This window comes from Anser brachyrhynchus, assembly GCF_964034855.1.
Source record: "Anser brachyrhynchus genome assembly, chromosome: 2".
In the NCBI taxonomy this organism is placed as follows: domain Eukaryota; kingdom Metazoa; phylum Chordata; class Aves; order Anseriformes; family Anatidae; genus Anser; species Anser brachyrhynchus.
Window position 1 is genome coordinate 47,599,388 of NC_137695.1, and position 24,054 is coordinate 47,623,441.

Below are 24,054 nucleotides of genomic sequence, written 5' to 3' on the forward strand. Positions count from 1 at the left end.
GAAAACAATTCCTGCCAAAGTGCAAGGTGAGGTCAGTTTGTTTACCTAGGGCTGTTGGCGTGCCTCGCCATCTGGAGATCGGGGCTGTCCAAGGGCAGGCTGGTCACAGCAGCTCGGTAGGTAGCTTCCGTAGGTGTGGCAGTCACAAAGGCCAGTGTCAAACAGGAAGCAGTACCGGACAGAGCCGCTCCATGCTCACTCCGGGGGAAAAGAGGGGATGTAATTTCTTAAGCACCGTGGCACCTGCTAGTGCCAGAGGACTATTGCCTGAGCATATCATGTACATGCCATATATGCACACACACAGCCTTCACCACATATATTCTTATTTTTTAGTAAAAAGATACTCCCCAGTGCTAGTCACAGGCATAAGACGACTCCTTAGCTGAACAATTAAGGCGCTCAGCTGGTCCAAAAGACATATATGAATGTTTTTAACTACCTTCAAAATAGTGAAACACTTTCTGCCCATAATCTGAAATAACTATACTATTTATTTAATTTACACTTTTCAAACTCTGGCTGTCAAATATTCACACCACATCACGTAACGCCAGTAAGGTAAAACAGTAATCAACAATTCACCCTTGAGGGAGGGGTGAGGAAAAAGCATTTTCCCTCCCTGCCTGGAAACACCCCCCACAGTCAAGCACGTGCTGGGACCCAGCTATGGCTCAGCTAGCTTGCTAAGTTAGTTAAGTCTGCTCTGCGTATTCTAAGATGTTCATTCAGGACTGAGGTGCTGAGCAGCATGCACAACTTGCACGCTTCGGTGGGCTGGTCAAAAACAGTTCACTTGGTCGTCTTCAGATTTTCATGTCCCGCTGTTCTCAGAATTTCAAATGCCAAGGAAGCAACAGCAACATCAGCGTGCGAGCTAGAAATTAAACATAGTAGCATCTATTAGACATTCTTAAGGGAAAAATTTTTGTATAAAGCCCACGTTTGCCTTTATGCTGGAAAACTCTTCAATAGCCATTGAGTAACTTTACTCCTTTTTACTGTTAAGTAGCAATATGCGACTGGTGATTTTGCCCTGCAACAAATTTCATGTAAAACTGAATTTCAGCTCAAATTCACAGCAACTGCTACCTTGCTCAATCTCCTCCATAAAATAGAAGATATAACTTATCATGCCCCATGAATCCACATACATGTGTGCACTATCACAGCTTGACAGAAAAATGACTCCCACATATGCCTTCCCCCGGTGGTTACCCAGCATGGGGAGGCAGCTCCTCGAGGTTTTGCCCGCCTCCTGCATGGAGAACCACCTGCCCCACTACATTCAATGCTGTGGTCTTCCCTCTTCACTTCTTCACCTGAGCTTTTCTTACATGCATTTTTTTTTTTTCTTTTTTAGCATTGGAAGAGAGACTCTAACAAGTACTGCTAAGGCCATAGAAATACTTTTTTAAAGGCTTACCATCCCTCATCACTAACTTAGAAAGTACGCCAGTAGACCAATTTACAGCTTCCTCAATTGCTGCTAATGACAAATACCTACTGACACCACATGTTTAGGGGAATGCAAAGCTAACCGTGACATCCAAACGATCAGGCCACACTTTGTAAACCAATTTCTTAATGAACAGCAGTTTAAACCAGAAAATTTAGTTAATCTGAAACAAATTCATCCTGGCAACTGAAAAACAAATGGCTAAGGTCCCACATTTTAGAGTTCAGATTTAATTCCACCCAGTTACTAAGCAGAATAGTTTGGTCATGTACCAACCCCCAAGCTGCCCCAAACAGCTGAGAGGACACAGCAGAGAAAGAGTCTGGCAATACAAGCTGCTACATGGCAGCAGGAGAGCACCGACAGCACCTTGCTACCCCAGCAAGCAGTGCCCCTCTGTCAGCAGTGCACTGCCTGGCTGGTATCTTCCTTCCACTGTGCAGGCGGACTGAAAGATGAGAAACCTGTCCGAAAAAGAAGCAAAGCAAAAGCCCCCCCTCAATCCCTTCGACCCAGTGACAATACATGGGTGGAAGGGCCTGGGAGGTTGGGCTATTCATGTTTCCAATTCAGCATGAAATTCAGAAAGGCTTCTTAACAGGGCTCAAAGCACAAGTGAGAGGAGGAGACCAAGGTTATTGCTACCAAGGACTATTCTGGGAAACATGGCACGTAAGACAAGGGAGTTTGAGGAGATGGCGGAACAGCCATAACCTCCATGAGCAAAACAGCCATTCAGCTAAAGCTGATTGAGCTTGCTAACCCCAGGCTTCTCCCATCTACCCGTTAACAATTCATCCATGTCTGAGTCCCTCTCAGCCCCGAGACCCAGGCTAGATCCCTCCCAGCTTCCTCAGCAGATGAATGGATAAGCACACACGCTCCCCAAAGAACGGGCGGAGGGAAAGTGAAATCCACAAGCTCCTGGGGGCCTTCCTGCTGCTGCTGCAAGCAGAGGAGCTTGGCCTACCACAGTGTGTCACAACACTCATCACTAACATGAGATAGAATCCGGTCTACTGAGCATCTTACGTCAAATAAGAGAGACTGGTGTTTATTTTGGACTTTGTAGTATGTGGTTTTCTGAGTATAGAAATGTGCAGATAACAGACAATTAGAGGAAGTCAGAGAATGGGATTCAAAGCCAGCTACTCGATGGGCTGTCTGGTGCATCTAACGCTGAAATGCACTGAAAGAGAGTGAAAACTAGTTTTAAAAGAATAAAAAAACCTTTCTTTCCTTGCTGTCACACCACCGTCATCTTCAGTGGTGGTGCCAGTGTCTCCCTTAGGGAGAGCTGTCATTTTATTTTAGTTAGATAATTTAATGTCTCAAAAAAAAGCTGTGAGTCAGCAGCTGAGCATGCGAGAGAGATGCAGGCTGGTCAGGACAGGTTTGGTCAACCCTCAGCGTGCAGCTCCTCACACTCACCACTTCCTGACCATTTCCTCTCTACACCTGCCCTCGTCCCCCCTTCCTTCCAACACAGAGTACTCCCTGCTGTAATATCAAGGAGATGACTGTCCCAAACAACTGACCCATATGAAGCCTGCATTTGGAAGCACAACGAGCACTGGAAACACCACCGTAGTGTTTCAAAAATGATCTATAAACTACAATCTATCTAACAGTTTCATGTGACTGGGAGCAAAACGCAGCCTACCAGCCCACAGCACAAGTGCAATTCTTTTCTCACAGGGCAGAGGACAGTGATTCATTCATTCCTCTGTCCAACTGGGATCAGATGAGTGAAGGTCTAAGAGAGATGAGCCGAGGTTTGGCCAAGCCTTCAGGACCAGCAGAGGCCATGGCATCCCCTAAAGTCTGGTGCCTTCGCTGAGAAGCCACAGGTATTCTCAAACAAAAGCAGCTCTGCTATTCAGCTGCACATTCAAACAAAATCAGCAACTGTACAAAACACAATTACTTTAAAACAGGGCACAAATACCACATTGTGCATCTAGCCCACTGTGCCAAGAAACACTGACCAGCATCCGGTCATAAAGAGGCGAATTGTTTGGAATAAAAATAAATAAATAAATTAAAAATTAAGCTGCCACATGTGCACACACATTGAGCCCGAGCGCACAGCACACTGTGGCTAGCCACAGCTGGGGATCAAAGCGTGCCGCAGCGGTGGCGGCTGAACCGCCAGAAAGCTCTGAATGAGGGTTTTGGAGGGGAGCCGCGCAGGGAGGGGGGCCAGGGACAGAAACCTGAGAAGCTTGTACTGCACAGAGGCAATTACAGGAGAAGGCCACCGAAGACAAAAGAGGAGGAGAGAGCTCTCATCCCTGGAAATTCCTGAAAGCCTGAGGGAACTCACCTGGCAGCTTGGGCCAGGCTCTCTAGAGTTTGGATAAGAGCATCGCCATCACTCTTCAGGCTCTCCAAGCGCTTCTCGTTTGAAGTTATCTGGAACAAAAAGAAAGAACGGTTATCAAAGGCAGAGCAAGAAATTCCTCTGTCGTCTTCTGTGGGATGGGGGGAGAGGGAAACAAGTTACAGCATTTGTTACACTTGTAAATGGAATGTGACATTAAAGAGACCCAAGAGAAAGTCCCTTTTACCAAACAGGGCTGAAGTTTAGGCGCAGACTGTCTGAGATGTCTTGGCTTAATTAACAAGATTCACTCTCATTCTGAGCCCCTGTATGAGTGCAAATTTACACATCACAGCCTGCCAATCCTGATTGTGTTCTTACCACCAGTGCAAATACAAAACCCCTTGGTTCTGAATTCCAGGGAGATCCGAGCCGGCAGTCATTTTCATTTTTCACTTCAGGGAAAAAATAACCAAGCATGTATCAGCCTTCAGATCAGGGCATGTGGGGTTTTCTCTGAGAGGAACCAGGTTAAAAAGCACTGCAATAGTAGCAACTGCATATTCAATGTTTTCTTGCCACTCATCAGTCATTAGGAATATTACCTGCACAGGGCTGTCACCTACGGAGCAGGGAATGAATGACCGAAGCTATATGCCCTTCTATGTCAAGTGAATCCTGACTAGAGCTGATTTTGCCGCGGCTGTTTTTTATCACACTGATCTCTCATGACTGGTTTATGGCATCTCCAGCCTTACGCTGCGTAAGTGCACGGCTACAAGTGGCTGCACATTTCCTGACCAGTGAGCCACATGAATGGGAAGGTCACGGGGGGCACGGCATGAACTTGCACGGCACTGTGGCACAGACACTGAATGCTTGGCAGCTTGCTGAAGAAGCTCTCCTATCTCAAAAAATTACTGAAGAAAAAAAACGAAAAGGTTTGCATGTCAGTTCTTGCTTAAAAAGGTAAGTAAATCTTGGCAAAAAAGAAAGGAAAAGGACCAGAGCAGCTGATTATTTTGATACTGGGAGTTAATGCTTGAAACGACAATTTTTAATCCCCAAACCTGGCAAGGACTTTTAAGCTTTAACATGCCATGGCTGGCCCTATTTACCATTGATCAAGCATCCGGGCGATACGCCTTCAAGTCTCCCTCTTAAATCACAAGAGAAGCAGTATTTACAGCTACCAGCCCACCATCATTTATCAGCGGTGATCCTGAAACACCAGTGTCACTACAGCTATAATCATAACATCCTGCAGTTAAGCAGGAACAGGGAGCTGTCTGTAGTAAGCGAAGATCTATCCTGTGTGTTGGGGGAAAAACAGTGAACAATTACCTAAGTACAAATCATTGGTAAATCCTGATTACAGGTCATTAAACCTTTTTAGTCTCTTAAGGTTATCTTTGAACCCCTCAGCTTACATTTCCGTCATCCATTCTTCTTTAATTCTCATCCTGTACTTACAGAAGACATTTTGTAATCTGGGTCCTGAATTTTAGAAGAAAGAGGTATGAAATTGTAGCATTACAGTTACTGAAAGAGAAAAGTGCTTCAGCCTCAAGATGTTGCTTTTCTGTCCTGAGGAGCGCTCCTGCCTCTGCTAAACACTTGCCACAGCCTCTGCAGCTCTCCGCCAGGGCCACATTCTTTGCTCATGGCCCTTGTTCACCCTGCACACTTGAAAGAGGAAGAGGTCACAGGGGGCGAAGGGGGAGCTGTAGCTGAAGACTGGGTCCTGCTCCATAAAACCTTGAGGTCACGTAAAGGCTACAGACATCTCTCATACTAATACATCCTTGTGCTTGGGTGCTGAAACCTGCACCACCTCCGTGTTCTTTAAACATGCCAGCCTTTGTGCATTACACAGAGAATGTTCGAAATACGTTATAAAAGCTATAAAATCTTATACCATTTTTTTTTTAAATTCTGAAATGCTCTACTTCAGTTAATGACTTAGTCCAATGGAATTTCCCAAATCTGCCTGTGTTGCAGCATGCCTTGTGCCATTATTAAGAATACATTTCTGTGGATACAATGCATCTGAATGGGAAGGATTAAAACGGCTTTATATGCACAGAAATTATAACAGAAACAGAACGACCTATGAGATTATCTACTCCATCTCCCTGTTATACTTCACTGTCCAGAGCAACTTCCAGCCAGAAGCAATGGGGTTTCTGTGATATCCATCTGCGGGGGCTACCGCACCACATAGAAAATGCTTCAGTAAGATCCTGCCAGCAGTAAAGGTTGTACCACAAGGAGGGAAAGGATCAGGCCTTTAGCAGCAGCAGCCTGCAGATTTTTTAAATTAAGTTTCAAACAAACTCGGGGCATATATTTTTTGAGAGCATCAGCTAACAGCTTCGCACAAAACAAGGTGCGTCAGCGAAAACCCGCATGGACAAAATGCAGCTGTACAGCCTCACAGCAGGCTTCCGCAGCTGCTCCCCATTACTGGAGTTCAGAAAGCTGTTTTCTGCCCACCAAGAGGCATCCGCACCACAGACTCACCTCACACGGGGCAGGGGAGAGCACTGATGCTGCAGCAGCAGGCAAGGCACAGGCTGCGTACAGGGCGAGTGGCCCCGGCTGCACCTGGCCATCCCTTTTGTCCAGTATCCTCACGCTGTTATTGCTCTGACCACTAACACTTGCTTGCCCCTTTTATATTATGCTGTGTAGGAAATCTGAGTGACCAGAAGGTCTCTCACATGAGGTGGATGAGGTCCTGCTTCACATAAAGGTCATGAGAAACACTGACTGATCTTAGGAATCATCATTTGCTTTCAAGAACTGAAATAAAACTTTGTTCCCTATTTAAAAATTGCTCTGTTTTTGTCTTCACTTTGTTCTATAGATAAAAATAAATTATGATAACACAGCAAACTGCCAGCAATCAAACTTTTGGAAACACAGTATTTTTATGCATCTCATTACCTTTTTCTCCTTCCCAGCATGACTGTATCTTTTATCCAGCCCAGTTCTAGCTAACGCAGGATTTTCATAACTGCTTCAGTGATCTCTTGTAATAACACTGATTTGTTAGGGTTGGCTACAACACATATTCAATGACATAATTGATACCTATTCCTTTAATTAAAAATGTAATTAAATCTCAGTTTAGTTGTATACTCATTGGAATTTAGTAAGAATCCCAAAATGATGTTGCTTTATTAAGCTAATAACCATTCTGAAGCTTTCCTCTCTTCAATTCTATTAAACAAGGATGAGTCATAAAGAATCCATAACTGATATGTAAAGATCAGTATTTCCTAAAATTTAGAATAGCTGTTCAGGTATTATGGTGCTTGGTATTGGATTCTTGATCTAAATGACTTTTGCAATTCAATTTTCAAGAAAACATGGCAATCTAAGAGATAATCTATTTTCTTAAGGCTTATTGTTTCATAATACTGCTTTCTCTGGTTTGTCATAACTCACATTTTGTAATTTATGACTGAGTTAAGGGACCTAGTAGTAAACTGCTCTCCTACCATACTGAAGAGAAAGAAATTCTCCTGCTTTGTTGCGTTTTCAAACTGCGAGCTTGATGTCTGTGAGGCAAACTGTACTGAAACTGGGAAACAACGTAAAACATTTCTTTGATAAAAATAAGGAATTTTTAAATTTGAATTTTTTTTTCATTGAAGAAAGGTCTCAGGAGCATATTTAGTTGCACCTTCAAATGTTATATTCTCAAATAAACAGCTACTGGAGATGTTTATCATTTCTACTCTTAGCAGATTCTCTTTTACATGCCATCACCATGTCTGTATACATAGACACAAGCAAATCATTTCATAAACTCTCCTTCACGTAAACTTGGCTTTCTTTCCCAAACACGCCTCAATATTTTAACCTCAAAGTTATGCTTCCTACTTTTTCCTCAAAATTTAACACAATTAAGCTAATTATCCTTGCAGGATCAGTTAGCTCAAGTTCTCACTCAACTTTGCCAACGCTGATGGAGAGCAGCCACACAAATAACACGGGAGCTGCCGTGGCTGGTTTATTGGAGCCACCAGGTAGTCGTAGCTCTAACGTTAGCATCGCTTCAACATCAGCACACGCTGAAGTACCGCTTATCCCCAGCCAGAGGGTTTTCTGTGAATGGGAACTGTAGTGTCAGCTAATACTGAGGTTAAAACAATCACCATTTTTATCTGCGCATTAGCTGGGATCCTATGGAGGACATGAAATATATTTAGAAGAAAGGATAAGTTTTCTGGAAAAAAAAGAAATCAAAGAGTTAAGCATATTCCTGTTGCCCTCGAGACACTATCTCAAATAATGTCTTCATAATAAGTGCTGTCCCCACAGTTTAAGAAGCATACCTCAGACTCCTGATTCCTGCACCACCTTGGGCTGGCTCGGGGACTGCCAGTCGAACACCGCGTCTTTTCAGCCCCAAAGCCGCCGTTTCAAATGCAGTCTGGGCTGGTGGTGATTGAGAGTTGATGGCTATTCACAGCTGCTTAGAGTGACCTTATTCTCGTTTTTAAGGAGCAAATGTCACAAAATATAGTGGTGTCAAAAGCATCACCGTAGCCGACGTGACAGCCCAGCAAGTAAGTGAATGGGATGGCAGCTTCAGAAACGAGGCATAATGCCTGGCTGGAGGAGAAAGCCTCCCAGCGCTGCTGACCACTTGTGCCTATCCCAGAGCATTTAAAGGCACTTTTCCTCCCAGGCTGTCAGCACGGAGCTATTCACAAGCAGTGCAGCAAAGAAAGCCCACTGCTTGGTTTGCCACTCACAGTTCACAACAACACGGCCAGAAACACGCAGCCGCTCCTCTTCACGGAAGAGCATTACGACCAAGGAGATTCTGCAAACACAGACCTGAGCAGGTGAGCAGCTACGTGAAATAAAACTGACAGACTCATTGATCATGTTCAAATGTACTAAATACAGATATTTGAAAATACAACCCTCTGCAAGCACATACATTAAAGTGGTGTTGTCCAGAGAAGGTATAACAAATAGATCCACCACTGCCATTCTTTCTGTAGGCTTGCACACTTACTCATTCAAGGTAACATAGCCCCACATTGGTATAATCAAGGGCCAGACCCAATAAAACATTTGGACCCTACAGAGTAGAGGCTGTAATGACATTTTAGGGGTAAGCAATCTGGAATGGAGACCTAGACACCTGCACAGAGCACGGGAGGGCTGAGGTTCAGAAGGGCAAGAAAACCTGCATGGGGAATAACTCCACACCTTTTCTCAGTGCCCCTACACAAGGCTACGGGCTCACAGGCTCTTGCAGTCCTCTCCCCTTTTCCAGACAATCGAACATCGCATTTTTTGTTGCTGTGGCAGAGCTTCCCACAGATGGGGAGAGGCAGGGAGGGTCAGGCAGTTCCCCACAAGCGAAGAACACCGCGACGAGGCACGGCCTCCTCACTTCACTGCCGGGTTGGGGAAGGGAAGCCTGCCCTCCTGCTTACCAGGGGAGTGCTCTAGCTATTGGACCAGTTTGGAATCTATGGCAAGATTTTATTTATTTTTATTTTAAGTAAAAACTAAACAGCCAAAAACAACAACAAAAAATCCCAGATATTTGCAAGGGCCTTTTGTGAGGTGCTTAATCTGGCATTTCATGTGTTAGATATGCTCTCAGCAGGTATGTGGGACTGGATGTTTCAAAGAGCATATGTCCAATCAATTTATGGGTTATTTAATGTAAAATAATGGTAACTCTTGCCAGGTTACGCAACTGGAGAAAAGGACCACCCAAGGGCAGCATGCTCTCAGAGACACTACATGCTTATGAGGGTGGCCACATGGTATTCTTGTTCTCCATAAGAGCTCATCCTAAGGGGTAAAAACCTTTCTGACATCCACCCCATCACAGCACTCGTCTGTCTATAAATGGTTCAGCTGGAGAGAGACAGACAGAAAGTGCATGTGGGAAGAACAGATCAAGTCGGACGAGTTGTATTTACGTTACTAATTGCCAACTCATTTGAACAGGCCTGAGCAATGTTGCTGGACCATAAAAACAAGAAATGAAAGTTACAAAAGCATGAGTGTTCCAGGTGTGCTTTGGCAAGCATTATTATAGTCAGGGATTGCAGACACAAAATTACAAAGACTTTGTGGCCTTCAGATCCTGCAAATACGTGCGAAAACAAGCAGGTATCTGTGACCAAAAAACAAAAACAAAAACCCTACATCAGACAGCTTAGCTCTGATTTTAGAGTTCAAAAATCTTTTTTTTTTCCCTCTTTATGGACAAAATTCCTGTTCCACTGAAGTCAGCGGCAAACTCCGTTTGACTTTGATAAGGCCAAGATTTCATTCAACATGTTTTGTCGTCTTCTAATTTGTATGTGTGTGCAGGTTTACTCCAAGTTCAAAGCAATTTCCACGGCTAACTTGGAAACACACGGGTCTCCTGGCAGGCTGAACGGCATGCTGTCTCAAGGGCTAGTTGCAGGGAGACGAGGAATGTCTCCCCCACGCTGTATAATTGTTAATTGATTTTGGATGTTCCTTGACACCTTCCACTTTGACGCTATTTTCTGCCCTTCAGCACATACATAACACACACAAAGGCGTGCTCCAGGGTTGTTGTAAAGTTATAAAATTACCAACTCTAAGGGGTATTATCTAAGCACTAGAGAAGATTCATAAAACCTCAGGATCATTATCGAACTGAAGAGTGCTCTCAGTCTTGTTTGATTTTGATTTTTGGCGTTGTTGCTAGCAGTGTTCTCAACTGATTTTCAGAACATACAAAACATCTTTATAACCCAGAAAATAGCCATTATTGCAGTTTCTATCCTCTGTAACTAGTGAGTTTAAAACATCTGACTTAACAGAACTGGGTAGGGCAATCTCTTTACATCCATTAGAACCAGCCGTCCACAACAACTTCATCAGCAGAAGGAAACTGAAGTCCTGACGGGTGTCTGCAAGGTGCTGTAGAAGACTTCCACACAGTGTTCCAGGGTTACATTGCACATGTGCATAAGCAAGCCCAACATCAATATGACATTAAAAATAAACACTTGCCACCCTGTTGCCGGTGATCTCATCTACAAACACAAGTTCGTCTGTCATCTGCATGCCAGTGACTCCCTGAGGTACCACTTCAGACTAATTTCAGTCTGCCAAACAATAATCCCTGCTGGCCTCAAGCATCAGCTTTGGCAAAATGGGGCCACAGACAGAGCTTATGCCCTCCTCGCAAGCCCCTCCGATTCCTCTTCCCACCTGCCATCACCTTGCTGGACCTGAAGAGACCACCACCTCCCAGCTACACTTCACCCTGCTGGTCTCATGAGAGTTCCCTGCACTAAAGAGAAGGCTCTCATATTCAAATGTCCTTCATAGTCTCTTTTTCTCTTTGTCAGCTTTTCTCCTAAAACAGCTTCTGACAAGCAACTCCCAATCCTTTTTAGATGTTGACTCCTGTAGCTCTCTTTCCAGCGCTGATGTTGTTTATGGGCTAACAATTCAACTCTCGATTAAGACCCCTGAATTCCAGCAGCTGTCATCCTTTATATTTCTCTGTAAAACCACAGAATAGTCTGACTGCAAAGTTTGTTTGGAGTTATATCCAACTTTCATTGATATGCTCCACACGTTAGGGATGGCCTTCTTTTCTTTTCGTGGGCACAGCAACTAATACAACTGACCCTAAATCTTCTGCTGCCATATTTCATGCTATGATGATTCAAAGTAATTTCAAATGCTTATACGCTTGTATAAGAATCATTGCTACAGATAACTCACCTTCTCACTATTAGGAAAAACAGTGACACCCAGAACATATTGGAAAGTGCTGACCTTTAAATGGCAATTACTGTATAGGAGAAGTATGCAAGCAACCAAGCAATTACCAATTTCATAAATGCTTACATATCTAAGGACACAAGCACTTGAGCAGCCATGCCTGTGGTGCACAAATGAACTGGCCAAACCCCTAGGAACTGTCAAGTATTTGCAGTTTACTGAGGAATTTTAATTTTAATGCGTACAGCCTCAAAAAATTAATAGCTCCAACTTGACTTTGTCTCTTTTCTTGATTTAAAGTGCTCCTCATAAAAATAAAAGACTACTACGCCTTGATGAAGCCAGAGTGATGTGAGGAGATGCTGTCAAATTGTCCTTATGCAGACCTGTTGATGCAATTAAAGCCTGATCTAATATGCAAAATCCTTAGCTTCCCCTGGGCAGAATCTTTATATAGCATTAACTTTTGCGGAGGATGAAGCAAAAGTAGAAATCTCTTGCTCACATTGGTTGTAATCTGAACTTGAACACAGGACTTCAACTACTAAAAATCTGCACAACTTGACGGAACACTTTAGATTTACCATTCCAAGAATAGCAGAAATATCATGAGTTATATTAAGAACTAACATAGAATATGAAAAGAACATAGTTGAAAAATGAAAAGAGCAACAGAATCTTCTTTAAAAACATTATGGACCATGATTTTAAGCTATGTATTAAAGCATTAAACATTAGTTCCTTTATAACATCTGTTGACTTAGTTTCTATGCACACACAAAACTTGGACCTAAAGCCCTTGGGGTTTTCCTTTACTACCAAACATAGACAGTCCTTCATACACTGGAAAAAGACAAAACTTAGGTCTGAAGATCTTTTTATTAGGGGAGAAAAGTGTCATTATATTTGGCTTTATATATAAAGCAACTAGATATGCAAATGACTGAACAGGGAAATAAGTATCTAAAACATCGATTCTAAGGAAAATTATGCTTTATGTAATGGTTCAATTTCCATAAAATTGTAAAAATGGTCATAAAAACAAATGGACTTCTGAAATCTGTGCTTGCTCATTGTCATGTGACAGATGGCTCTGGCTGCCTGGCAGAAAGCAAACGGCTAACTAATTGGTCCTCACTGACCTCACAGAGAAACATTTTGGTCTATTCATATTTTTTTTATTTTTATTTTTTATTTTTTAAACGAGCCCAGTTGCATTTAGGTATCTTTATAGCAGCTAGAAAGTCATGTGTGTGCAATTACAGAGAGGAGGTCAAAAGGAAGTAATAGTGATGAGCTCAACAGATGACACAGCTTGGCAATCTCAACAGAATTGCACTAAGTAAAATTACAGTGCACTGAAACACCAAATGAGTCCGGCAATACTTTTGTGCCCACAGAAACAATGAATTAGGACTCCATAACAAAAACAACAGTGATAGTCACTGGGAATTATGCTGGCCTTGAATTATGTATCAAATTAACAGGTTGCAGGTTTCATAACCGTCAGTTTCACTGTACAACTGGAAGGAAAACATCTGTCCATGTGAAAAGAGAGCGTATTTCTCACTGCCAAACGTGACAGCTCTACTTTTTGGATGGCTCCTGTATCTCCTCATAATCATACTGGGCTCCCAGCTTCCAAACACCAGCACAGCACCAATCCCCAGGGGCGGGTCTTAGAAAGCCAACACATTTCCAAACAAGCAGGTAAGAATCTTCCCACAGGAACATGAGTCCACAGTATGCCAGCCACTGCAACAAAGACTTTTCATTCTCACTGCTCTCTAAAATTAAGAGCAAGTTGTCCCTTCTGTGATTCCCCACATCCAGTGTCATTAAGGACCAGCCATTACAGACTGGCGGAATATTGCCACGTCAGCCATGCAATAATCATCAACCAAAATGGCGGCCAACTCCGCACCTAATGCAAACACACACATACTTTCAGACTTGCACTACTTGTTCCAAATGAACAGACTGCATAAGATTTCATGCAAAATGAATAGCTCTACAGGCCAACTTGCAAGTAAGCCTCCACAGTTACTTCAGAGACCATCCCCACTCCCTGCATCTCACGCTGTAGAAAACCACAAGTCTTCAGTCACTCATGTTCTGTTTTTTGTCAATATTAGCAATTTCATTTGGCTCTGTTTGGACTCCATACTTCACCCCGACACCTGCTGCTTTAGTGATATCAAGCAACTAGCGTTTTAACGATTTCATTCCCCGTTTTCTTCTCCTTACCTCACCTCACATATACCCACACTTGGCTGACTACCAGTTTCACCAGTGTCTGGCAGGAACAGACTCCTGAGAAGCTTTCCTATGCTTTTGTCAATTCACTGAGATCCAGCTCCTGGCAGTCTATGGATGAGAGAAACCCTTGCAGCTGTCCCCAACGTAATACCATCTTGCTGTTCTTTATAATCATATTTCAAGATACAGATGAATATAAACACTGCAGAATTTCTTTGCTGCAACTGCAAAAACAAAAGGGCTCTAAGACAAGGTTAAATGATTTACAGCAGAAACTTGCAAAGAGAAGATAAACCCCCTTTTTTTTTTTTCCTCTCAATATAGTGCTGTATAGTCATCTTCATCTTTGCTTATCAGCTGCCTTTTTCCAACACATGCAAGAAGTGCTCTTATTATACTAGGGAGCAAAAAGGATCCAGCTCTTCAACCTGGCAGTCTTCTATCAACAACAAAAGAGAAGACTGCAAGTCCAATATGGTGTCAGTAACTGGTGACATGAATGGCAATTTACTGTATTAGTGCTGATAAAAGATGTCATGGAAGGCCAAGGTTCATTTTATTTAAGGGTAAACTCAAGTTGCTAGTCACTCATCCCTGACATCATAAAAAGAAGAGCAACACAAGACAACTCTGCATAAATACTTCATAGCAGATGGAACAAAGGGAAGGGCTGTCTGCGCAGCTCATAAGCTTGGGAACGACATTTCCTCCTAATAAAATTATTTTTATTATTGCCCAATTGTGATCGTCAAAGTGGGACAACGAAAGGAAGTATCTAACACGGTGTCAAGAAGTGAACCTAGAAATTACAAAATATGTACTTAAATTGTTCTTCCTCACCACATGGAAGGCTGTCTCGCACTGAGTTACCACAGATACTCCAGCTTATCTTCTGCATTATGTAGTTAAACACATTTTTCCTAAATTAAAATCATGCAATTAAGTAAATCAATCACAAGTACCTGAGTTTAAACAGTTTAAGAAATTACCAGCCACTTAGCTAGAATGTGAAATCTATGTATATATGCACCCACTAATTGCAATGCTAAGTGGGCTGGCTTGAACCACCAAGGATGGTGCTTTACACTAACTCATTTTACTCCTGGTTATAAAAGACTTGGGTGCCATACAATCCGCTGTGTTGTCTCACAAAGAGATAAAACTTGAAGAAATAAGTCTACAACAGAGGGAGAATCTGTCCTTCCATAAACACAAAATCCACTGAGTTGCCATATTAAAAAGCCTTTTTCCTATAGAAAGTGAGCAGTTTAATTTGGATAGGAGAACACTCGCTTAAAGACAAACTGTTTTTCTTCGTAACTCTGCAATACAGTAAAGACTGACCTTTACATCCCCATTTTGATGCTTATATTGAAGAAACAGCCTAGAAGGCAACATCTACTGAGAAAAAAAATTAGGGAAGCGACTTTTCTATAAAAGTGTCAAGCAAGTCCTATTGAAAATTTTAATAAATATGAGTCCAGCTGCTGTGGCTGAATGTTAACCAGCTTTGTGGTGCACTGTTTGTTTGGCCATGAGATACTTGTTGAGACAAGTTAAACTTCAATCTTGACTTACATGATTAAGTATTTCAGGGAGAAAACTATTCTTTGTAGCTTTTGTTATCTCAAAATACGTTATATTTGAGTATCAGCAGAGGAACAAACATTTTCTTTTATACATGCATCGGCTTTTTGCTTTTATCTTGTGGATGAATTTAGTGTTCAGGAAATGGATACCACGGGCTAAAAGCAATCCTAATGAATGCAAGGGCTCTGAGAAACTTCGCCCACGCAGATGGGGCAGTGAACCTTTTACACTTACCTTACAGCACCACCACTATGGCAGTCTTGGCTTCAGCTGAATAGACAGTCGTATCGAACTGTGTACAAAAGGCTACCGACAACACAGCTTTCAGCTATGATCTAATCAGGATGTGAACTGGATATTTTTTCCACTCATTTTCTTTTTTACCATGAAAAAAAAGGTTGTGAAGTACTATTATCACATGATAATACCCATAATAAATACATACAGGTTCCAAATAAAGCATTTTCAACTTCATAAAGCAGTTTGTTTTCTCTTAGAGGTTTCAAGTTAAAACCCTTCAGACATTTTTGCTGATGTGCAGTTAATTACATCATTGTTTTGAGTTTGCCATTGCACAACTACCGTGAACAAGGTGTGCCTTGAAATTAGATGGTGCAGCTCATACACTTAACCTGATTAGGTCAATAATTTAAATATTAACACTGTTATGGAAATGAAAGCAGACAGATTCTCATTAAAAAAGTCATTACGCACTCATGTTGTATAGTTTTTAAAACACAGGGCTTAATGTTTTCAGACACAGAATGAGCATCTGGATGTCTGCCACATGATACTGCCTTTTGCTCCCATAGCCACAGCAGCAGTCAATTTTATAACTTTGTCCTCCAGTACAAGGTAACTGAGTCACAGTGCAAACTTAATCACATCACAATACAAAGCTGATGCGATGATCTCATCACTGTTCCAGGAAAAGGAATAAACTCAATTCTTATTTACACTCAAAACTCTAGCTTTTAGCAAATACCTTACAAAGGCCCTGACCGTACAGTAGAGAGAGCAAGTAATGTGACTGGCACTCTGTTAAGGAAAAGTATTAATGTAAGTGAGAAGGTGTTTTGTCAGATGATTTCTGAATTTTAAGGGGTTTTGGAGCTTAACCAAATCTATGATCCTTTCTGGAAAGGTTAAGGTACCTGGAAGTTACCTTTATGTCAGGTTAAAAATAATTTTGTGCATTAAAGAAAAGATTTATTGTACTATTTGAAGTACTCAAGCCAATCTAAATTGGCTAGGAGGCTCATTTTCAAGCATGCAGAAACAAAATCTACAATGACTAAAACTGACTTAAAAGGAATACCTGTCTAATCAAAGCCTCTAGCTCACCTGTTTTCTTTTTTCTTCCTTTTTTTTTTTTTTTTTTGTAGGACTGGCAGGAGAAGTCTTATCTTCTAAGAGTTGCACTTAAAACTGATTGCTTATAAAGATTGGAAGAATGACTGGGATTATCATTCTAAAACAGCAGCCAGGGGAACTGGGTGGATCAAGGGATTGCTAATGAGATATCAAGTCTTTCACATCTAAACTGTTGATTTAAACTCAGTCCAAGACAAAAAGATTCCCCCATCTGGTGGGCATCTGATGATCTGTAAGAAATAAGGTGATGTTCTCACTCTGTTCTTAGAAGATACATGTCTTAAGAGCACTGAATTGCCAAGCAAAATTGGCACTGATTGCAGTGAAACCAAGAAATGAATTGACAATGAAAAAAATTAAATTACCTTTTTATCCCTCAATAAAGTAATACAAAATAAGGCGTTCGTTTACTGGATCAGATTTAGATCATGATTACTTTCCCCGTGATGCTCAAAATAAGGGTTTCAGCCTCTAATGCTATGAGGAAAATTTTAAATTAAAAACATTTTAGTAAAGTAAAAATTACTAAATTCCAGAGTAGACATATTGGCCCTTAATGACTTATAATTTACAGAAAAGCCAGTGGTAGATGTGAGTGACTCAGACAACTTCCTGTTGTGCTTTTCTGCAGGAGCAGTCATTATCACATGTCAGTTGCTCAGAACTTAGCACTCTTCAGTCCTCTCACTTAATAGAAGTAAATTAATCATTTTGAATCATTTATTTACTCTGTGAATTTAGACTTTGGCTTCACTCATAAATTACAGTAAATATATCATTTTAATGTACCTACTTGTCATAGCTGTTCTACATGTTTTGTTTGTTTGAACATACTTCAGTCTACGAACTATTTGCAACTCCTAGTACTGTGATCCTTGATTTACTAATGAGATTCATGACAGCTCAACTGTATGACATATTACTGTTTCTCTTCACTGACTACTGGACTGGGTTGGACTAAGAGTCCACCTCCCAGGCCTAAAGCTCTTTGCTCCTGGTACACAACACAGCTCCTCATTTCAAGTGGCTACTGTGCAAACCGAGCTCGTAGCCAGCACATGGAGATGGACTGACCGACCTTACCAGCATGTGAATCAGAGGGTTGGGCACACGCTAACCGCCGCAGCAGGAGCAGAGCCTGTTCCCCTCAGTCAGCTTTCTTCCCTCTTCCTCCCTGGAAGTACTCCTCCTATCCCTTAACCCACCTCACTCCCATCCCCACAGCAATTACCAGCCACCAGGAACACCAGGACAGGAACCAACCAGAGCAAGATCCAGGCATGTGCTGGTGGCACTGCATGGAATGGGGGGGCTAGGGGAGTCCTTTATTGTGTCTTTCAAAGGACCCTTCTGCTGAGGTCACTGCTGTACCAGGGAAGCCAGCTTCTTCCTCTGCTAGGCCCCAGGACAAATCCAGAGAGATTGCCCCTTGGACCAGGAAGAAGTAATATGGTCCCTGTAAATAATGAGAGGTGTTGACCATCCACAGAGGTCTCCCACACCCCTCCATGGCACCACCAAAAAGCTCATGCAGGTTCTAAGATGCCCCTCTACAGCAGGTATGCTCAGCTGGCCAAAGCTGCCAAACACAAGGCAGGGGACAAAGAGCGACACCACAGAATGTGGAAGAGGGCACCTTGCAAGAAGACACCATTTCTTCTCCCACTGATCCCTACTTACTCTCTTCCTCTTGCACACTGCCTCCCAGATCCTGCTCACCCCCAAGCCCGGTTTTGCTAGCCACCCCTCTGCAGACACCCATGAGGAGAGGCTGGACACTTGTCCTATGGGACAAAAATGGCAAGCATAATTCATGGGGAGGGGGGGACAGGGTTCCTTCACATTATTAGAGGAGGTCACTGAGGCATCCATTGCCCCATCTCCCAGGACAACTGTGAGTAACACCACCAACATACTCCTCTCAAAGTCCTTGAGGAAACCTTGGATATGGCCCTTGAGAAAGTAGAGCTTGCCTGAGCTGATTCCAGGCAAAAATCCATTCTGAAGAGACAAGTACTTGGTCACCACCTTTCCAGAAAATCAAGGCCCTGGCTCTGACTCCTGTCACTTGAGGAGAAGATGATCCCCTGCCTTCCTATCTGGTCTTCATCTAGGTGCTGAGACATCAGCACTCCTCATTCTCTTTCCTGCCTAAATCTCCTACAGCTCCAGCTGTTTCCAGTCCCCATGCTGACAATTTGTGGCCAATCTCATGAGGCTTGGCAAATGCCTGAATCATAGAACCATAGAATAATTAAAGTTGGAAGAGACCTTCAAGATCATCTGGTCCAACCATCACCCTACTACCAATGTCACCCACTAAACCATGTCCCAAAGCACCAGGTTTAACCTTTCCTTCGACACCCCAGGGACGGTGACACCACCACCTCCCTGGGCAACCCATTCCACTGCCTGACTGCTCTTTCTGAGAAGAAATGTCTCCTCATTTCCAACCTAAACCTCCCCTGGCACAACTTGAGGCCATTCCCTCTAGTCCTATCACTAGCTACCTGTGAGAAGAGGTCAACCCCCAGCTCCCCACACCTTCCTTCCAGGTAGTTGTAGAGAGCAATAAGGTCTCCCCTGAGCCTTCTCTTCTCAAGACTAAACAACCCCAGCTCCTTCAGCCACTCCTCCCAGGACTTGTGTTTCAGGCCCTTCACCAGCTTCGTAGCCCTTCTCTGGACATGCTCCAGGGCCTCGATGGCCTTGTAGTGAGGGGTCCAAAGCTGAACACAGTACTCGGGGTGCAGCTAGCCCTTTCTTCTCACATTTCCTGTGCATGTGTAAGAGAGGTGTCTTCCTCTTCCAGGAGGCTGCTAACATGCTTCTTGGCACATTCTCCAATTCCCCTTCCAGAGGAGTTGGATTTGTAACCAGAGAAATGTGCCTCAGGCCTGTGGTCTTTCTGGATCCAGACTTTACCCTCTCTATCCTGTCATTCAGTGCACTAGGGTGGGTAAGGCAGGTGCCTTTAGGCTTTAAAACATCTTGCAACAGATGACAACTTGCCACAACCCTCCACCAACCAGACTTCTTCACGTTGCTACAGCAAACGGATTGGTGCATACCTTCTCTACATCCCAGGACCTTTACAGTGAGGAAAAGACATATTCCTTCCCATCAGGCTAGCCAAAACTTCCAAATGACCTCTACAAAGCCTATGTCCTCTGACAGGCTACTGTAAAAACAACTATAAATTGCCAAAATTAAGAACTGGTCATTGTTACAGACAAGAGGTAGCAGTCCAGGAAAGGTGCTGATCAGCCAGGGAGGAGCTCCTTACTCATTTCTGGCCCCATTGACATTTTTCTCAGACCAACTGCCTACAAGCCCCAAGGTCTGTATAGTTAGGATGATTTTTCCCTCCAAACATTATTCAGTATTTTTCAGTACTGAATTTCATGTGCAATTCTGTCATCCATTCAATGAAAATTTTGAGTAGTCTGCAACTTTTCACAATCAATCTTAGTTTTGAATAATTCTCCATCATTAAAAACCTTAATCACGTTGCAGTTCATGTCTTTTTCCAGGCAATTTATAAACACATTCCACAGCAAATATCTAGCAGGTTTATGATAGTAAACTATGTTTATTTTGAAAAACTAGACATTTACTATTTTCTATCATTTAAGCTGTTACTAATCTCAAGAAGAACTTTCCTTTTTCCTATGGCAGATTAGTTTATTTAGGAAGTTCTACTGAGACACCTTATGAAAGGCCTTTTAAAAATCCAAGTCCATTATATCAAATGTATTACAGTTCTTCACAAACTAGTGAGTCACTTGGACAAACTGGAGAAATATAAATTACCTTTACATACACCATATTGACTCTTACATAAGGGACTTTATTTACCTTTTGTTTATCCATCTCTTCCTTTTTATCATACCTACCTATTCAATCTTAACAAAACTTAACAAAAATCAGAGTTAATTGTTTGCAGTTCTCATAACGATCCCTGAGCCATTTTAAAATTTTTATTACAGATGTTGATTTTACTTGATAGGTTGCATACCACAATTACAGGCTAAGCAATTTCATCTGAGTTCCTCTAGAATTCATGGACAATTACCCTTGGGACCAACTGACCTGGTCCCTGATCAAATTGTTCAAAAGCATCTTTTTGTAACACCTTAATTTTTTGGACATTTCTTTACATAGACAGAAAACAAAACAAACAACAACAAAAAGAACTGATTGAGACAACAAAACTGTGCAACTTTCACTAGAAGAAAATTTAAAAGTCTGAAAAGTGAACTTTATGGTATCTGACTTCCCCTCTTTTTGTATTCACAGGAATACTTTACATGTCAGTGTACAAAATGAATCTTTGATACATAGACACAGTAGTTTCTCAAAACCTTCAAATAATAAAAGTAAATAGTCATGAATGATTACTGTCTTCATTGCAAATTATGTACTTTTTCATTTGATGAACTGATACACTATTAAATGAAGACTGTGTGGGACCTAGAAAAATGGCATCCTTGTCTCTATTATGAGACAACATTTTGAAAAATATAGATGTCAGAATATAACCTGGATGACTGACCATGGTACATAACATATAATAATCATATTGATAGAACTACACAAACAATAATCTAAATTACCACTACATACTTCTTATGATCTACTTAAAGTCTTACCACCTCCATGTTTATAGACATAAACATTCCAAGACAGATAGAAAACTGCACATATTTTGAAGTCCTCTGATGGACACCTCACCTGGAGGTAAGCTATCTCGTCACCTTGAAATGGTTTCTTAGGATTTCCCTAGAAACATCTCCTGGAGAAAACTCCCACAGATAAGACAGTTCTTTCTGTTTGTGTCTGTCCCTTATCATATTTCCATTCAAAAATTTAGCAAGCCAGAGGGTCTCCTCAAAACTGATAGAGTGACACTTCCTATATGGTGCAGTTTCTGAATTTACTCAGGAAAATCAAAATGAGAAAAGTTTTTGAAGAGCAGGTTCCCATGAATTTGTAGTGTGTATACGACAAGCACACAAATACAATTAACATATCTAGCTTTTGAGTCTGAGAACAAATTGTGGGTGTATTAGTTCCTGCTTAATGAGAGTACCACTGAAGTACTTTTAAAAAGGATAATAAGGCACTGCAAAGAACTAAGAATCATGAAACTATTTATAAGAAGAGGATAATTTTGTGATGGGTGTGGACTGTGGGAGTTTTCTGAATAGATGCTCAGAGCCAAGAAAAACTAACTCTTTCTTCTTTTTCTAAATGAAACAAAAACTTCTAATAAAGACATCAGATAAATGGAATAATGTTATTGCCACAGGACATACAAAGTATGCTAAGAACAGGATATTACAGCATTCAATTAGCAGAAATCACAGGTTTAGAGTTTACAGACTGATAAAGCATAAGGAAGCTAATATTAGAAAATGTTGCAAATGTATCTGAAAACAACTAAAATACTCTTGAGAACACTGCTTACCATATTAGAGGAGGAAAATTTGCATAATTAAAAGGCATTGATAATTTTCGTAATGCAGGTGAAGCAGCGAGAACATCATTGCATTGTAGTTATAACTAATTGTCCGTCTCATTTTAAGTTGGACTCAGAAACTTCAGACAAGTCAGTGGCATTTACATGAGTAAAAGTTGCTACAACTATATTTAAAACACATTAGGGCAACTAACTTTTAGTTTATCAGTAGACAAAAGACTATCAAAAGTATGCTGCCAACCAACATTTGAGGGCAAAAAAAAAGAAGATAATTTCTCTAAACAATCTTTAAGGGTGTGGGACCGAAAATGCTAAATTAGGGAAAAACGTCAGAGTGGCTACGATACAGAAATAGAAGGCTGACTGGTACATAACAGAAAGTGCAAAGACCAGATTGTTAACAAAGAAGTCTCATGGATGAGGCTGTCAAAAGAATAAGCTGGAAGCTGGCAATGGGGAGGGAAGAGAAATTTGGCAGAGGCCAGTTATGGTCTTCAGATTCTGAGATCACAACAGAGGACTGATTACTGGTTAGGACTATCCTCAGAGCAACTGACTGACAGGAGATAATATTTCTTTACATCTCTCTTCACAAAAGCCTGCAGCAACAGATGGATTTTGCAGCATAATCTAAAGGTCAACCACTTCTGACCAGCAAAGTAATGGAGAACAGACCAGAGACTGCAGCCATTTCAGCACTGGGGAGACCTAATTAAAAATGATCATCATATTTAACTGGTGCTTCACTATTGCACAAGGACAGAGGCAGCACCTGATGTATCTTAGGTATGTTCAAATCAATAAGTGAGACTTAAGAGGATAGCTCTGCATAAATGTAAATCACATGCCAAATTCACAACTTGCAAGAAACAATATGTACAAATAGTTCTCCATCAGCAGAACTATTTTTAAAGCTTTTAAGCATGTCACAGTGTTCTGAGCTCAAAGGGACAAAAGGGGGGATTTTGTAGCGATGCAACTGGAAAAAATGGCTGAGAAATATTTTCAAGAGTTGTAGATTAAAAAAAAAAAAAAAGACTGCCACATGGACATTCAGAAGCACTTATGATTGACCAAGACTCTCAAGCTGTAAACTTGAAATAAGACAATTCTCTTTGGTTAAGGAAACTGGCTCTACACTGGGATACTGCTCAGCTTCTCTTCCCTTCACCAAAATTCCTACAATGCCAGGGGGTGTATCCCTCAGCTACTGAATGTCCTTTTGACTCAAAGCGACTAAATAAACACAACCGATGCTTAACAATCCCATTCACCACTGGTGAAGGTAGCGTATGCAACTGCAGCACCCATCCAGTCAGATACCATTTTGTACAGTCCTTCAGTAAGAAACCATCGCTGAACCTGACACATGCTGTCTTTCAGATAGGAATTCTATGCGTACACAGGGGCATTCGTATCAGTTACCAACGCCTGAATCACTGGATACTACAACACTAGTAGTAATTTCAGTTATTACGCAATTGATAATTCTGTAATTTAAGATGCAGAATTACTTTGATTATAATATCCCATGCTCCTTTAGCAAACGTATTTCTGAAGATGCACTGCAGAAAGAAGCTTACTCTATCTTAAACTTCTGGGACTTTTTAACACTGCTGGGAGCATTTAGTTAAGTTTCCAGCTGCAGACCTTTAAACAGGAGCACAGAAAATGCATGTAAGAAAGGAAGCACACATTTTACTTTGATTTTGCCCCAGATGTTGATTTGATTCCATGAGACCATGAAGAAGACCAACCAGCGGGAATTAAAACATTAGATCACAATAAATCAACAGACATGAAAACATT

At 41.7% G+C, this 24,054-nt stretch overlaps 1 protein-coding gene across 6 annotated transcripts in view; it reads right to left on the reverse strand.

The window, feature by feature from the left end:
* Nucleotides 1-477: 477 nt before the first annotated feature.
* ULK4 (unc-51 like kinase 4) overlaps nt 478-24,054 on the reverse strand; it is a 243,474-nt gene continuing 219,897 nt past the window's right edge. For all 6 annotated transcript variants that reach the window (XM_080580479.1, XM_080580478.1, XM_080580476.1 and 3 more), the window contains 2 exons: nt 3,786-3,874; nt 478-877 (listed from right to left, as the gene is read on the reverse strand). In XM_080580479.1, coding sequence (XP_080436605.1) covers nt 793-877; nt 3,786-3,874 — 174 coding nt within the window. In that variant the 3' untranslated portion in view covers nt 478-792. The remainder of the gene's footprint in view (nt 878-3,785; nt 3,875-24,054) is intronic.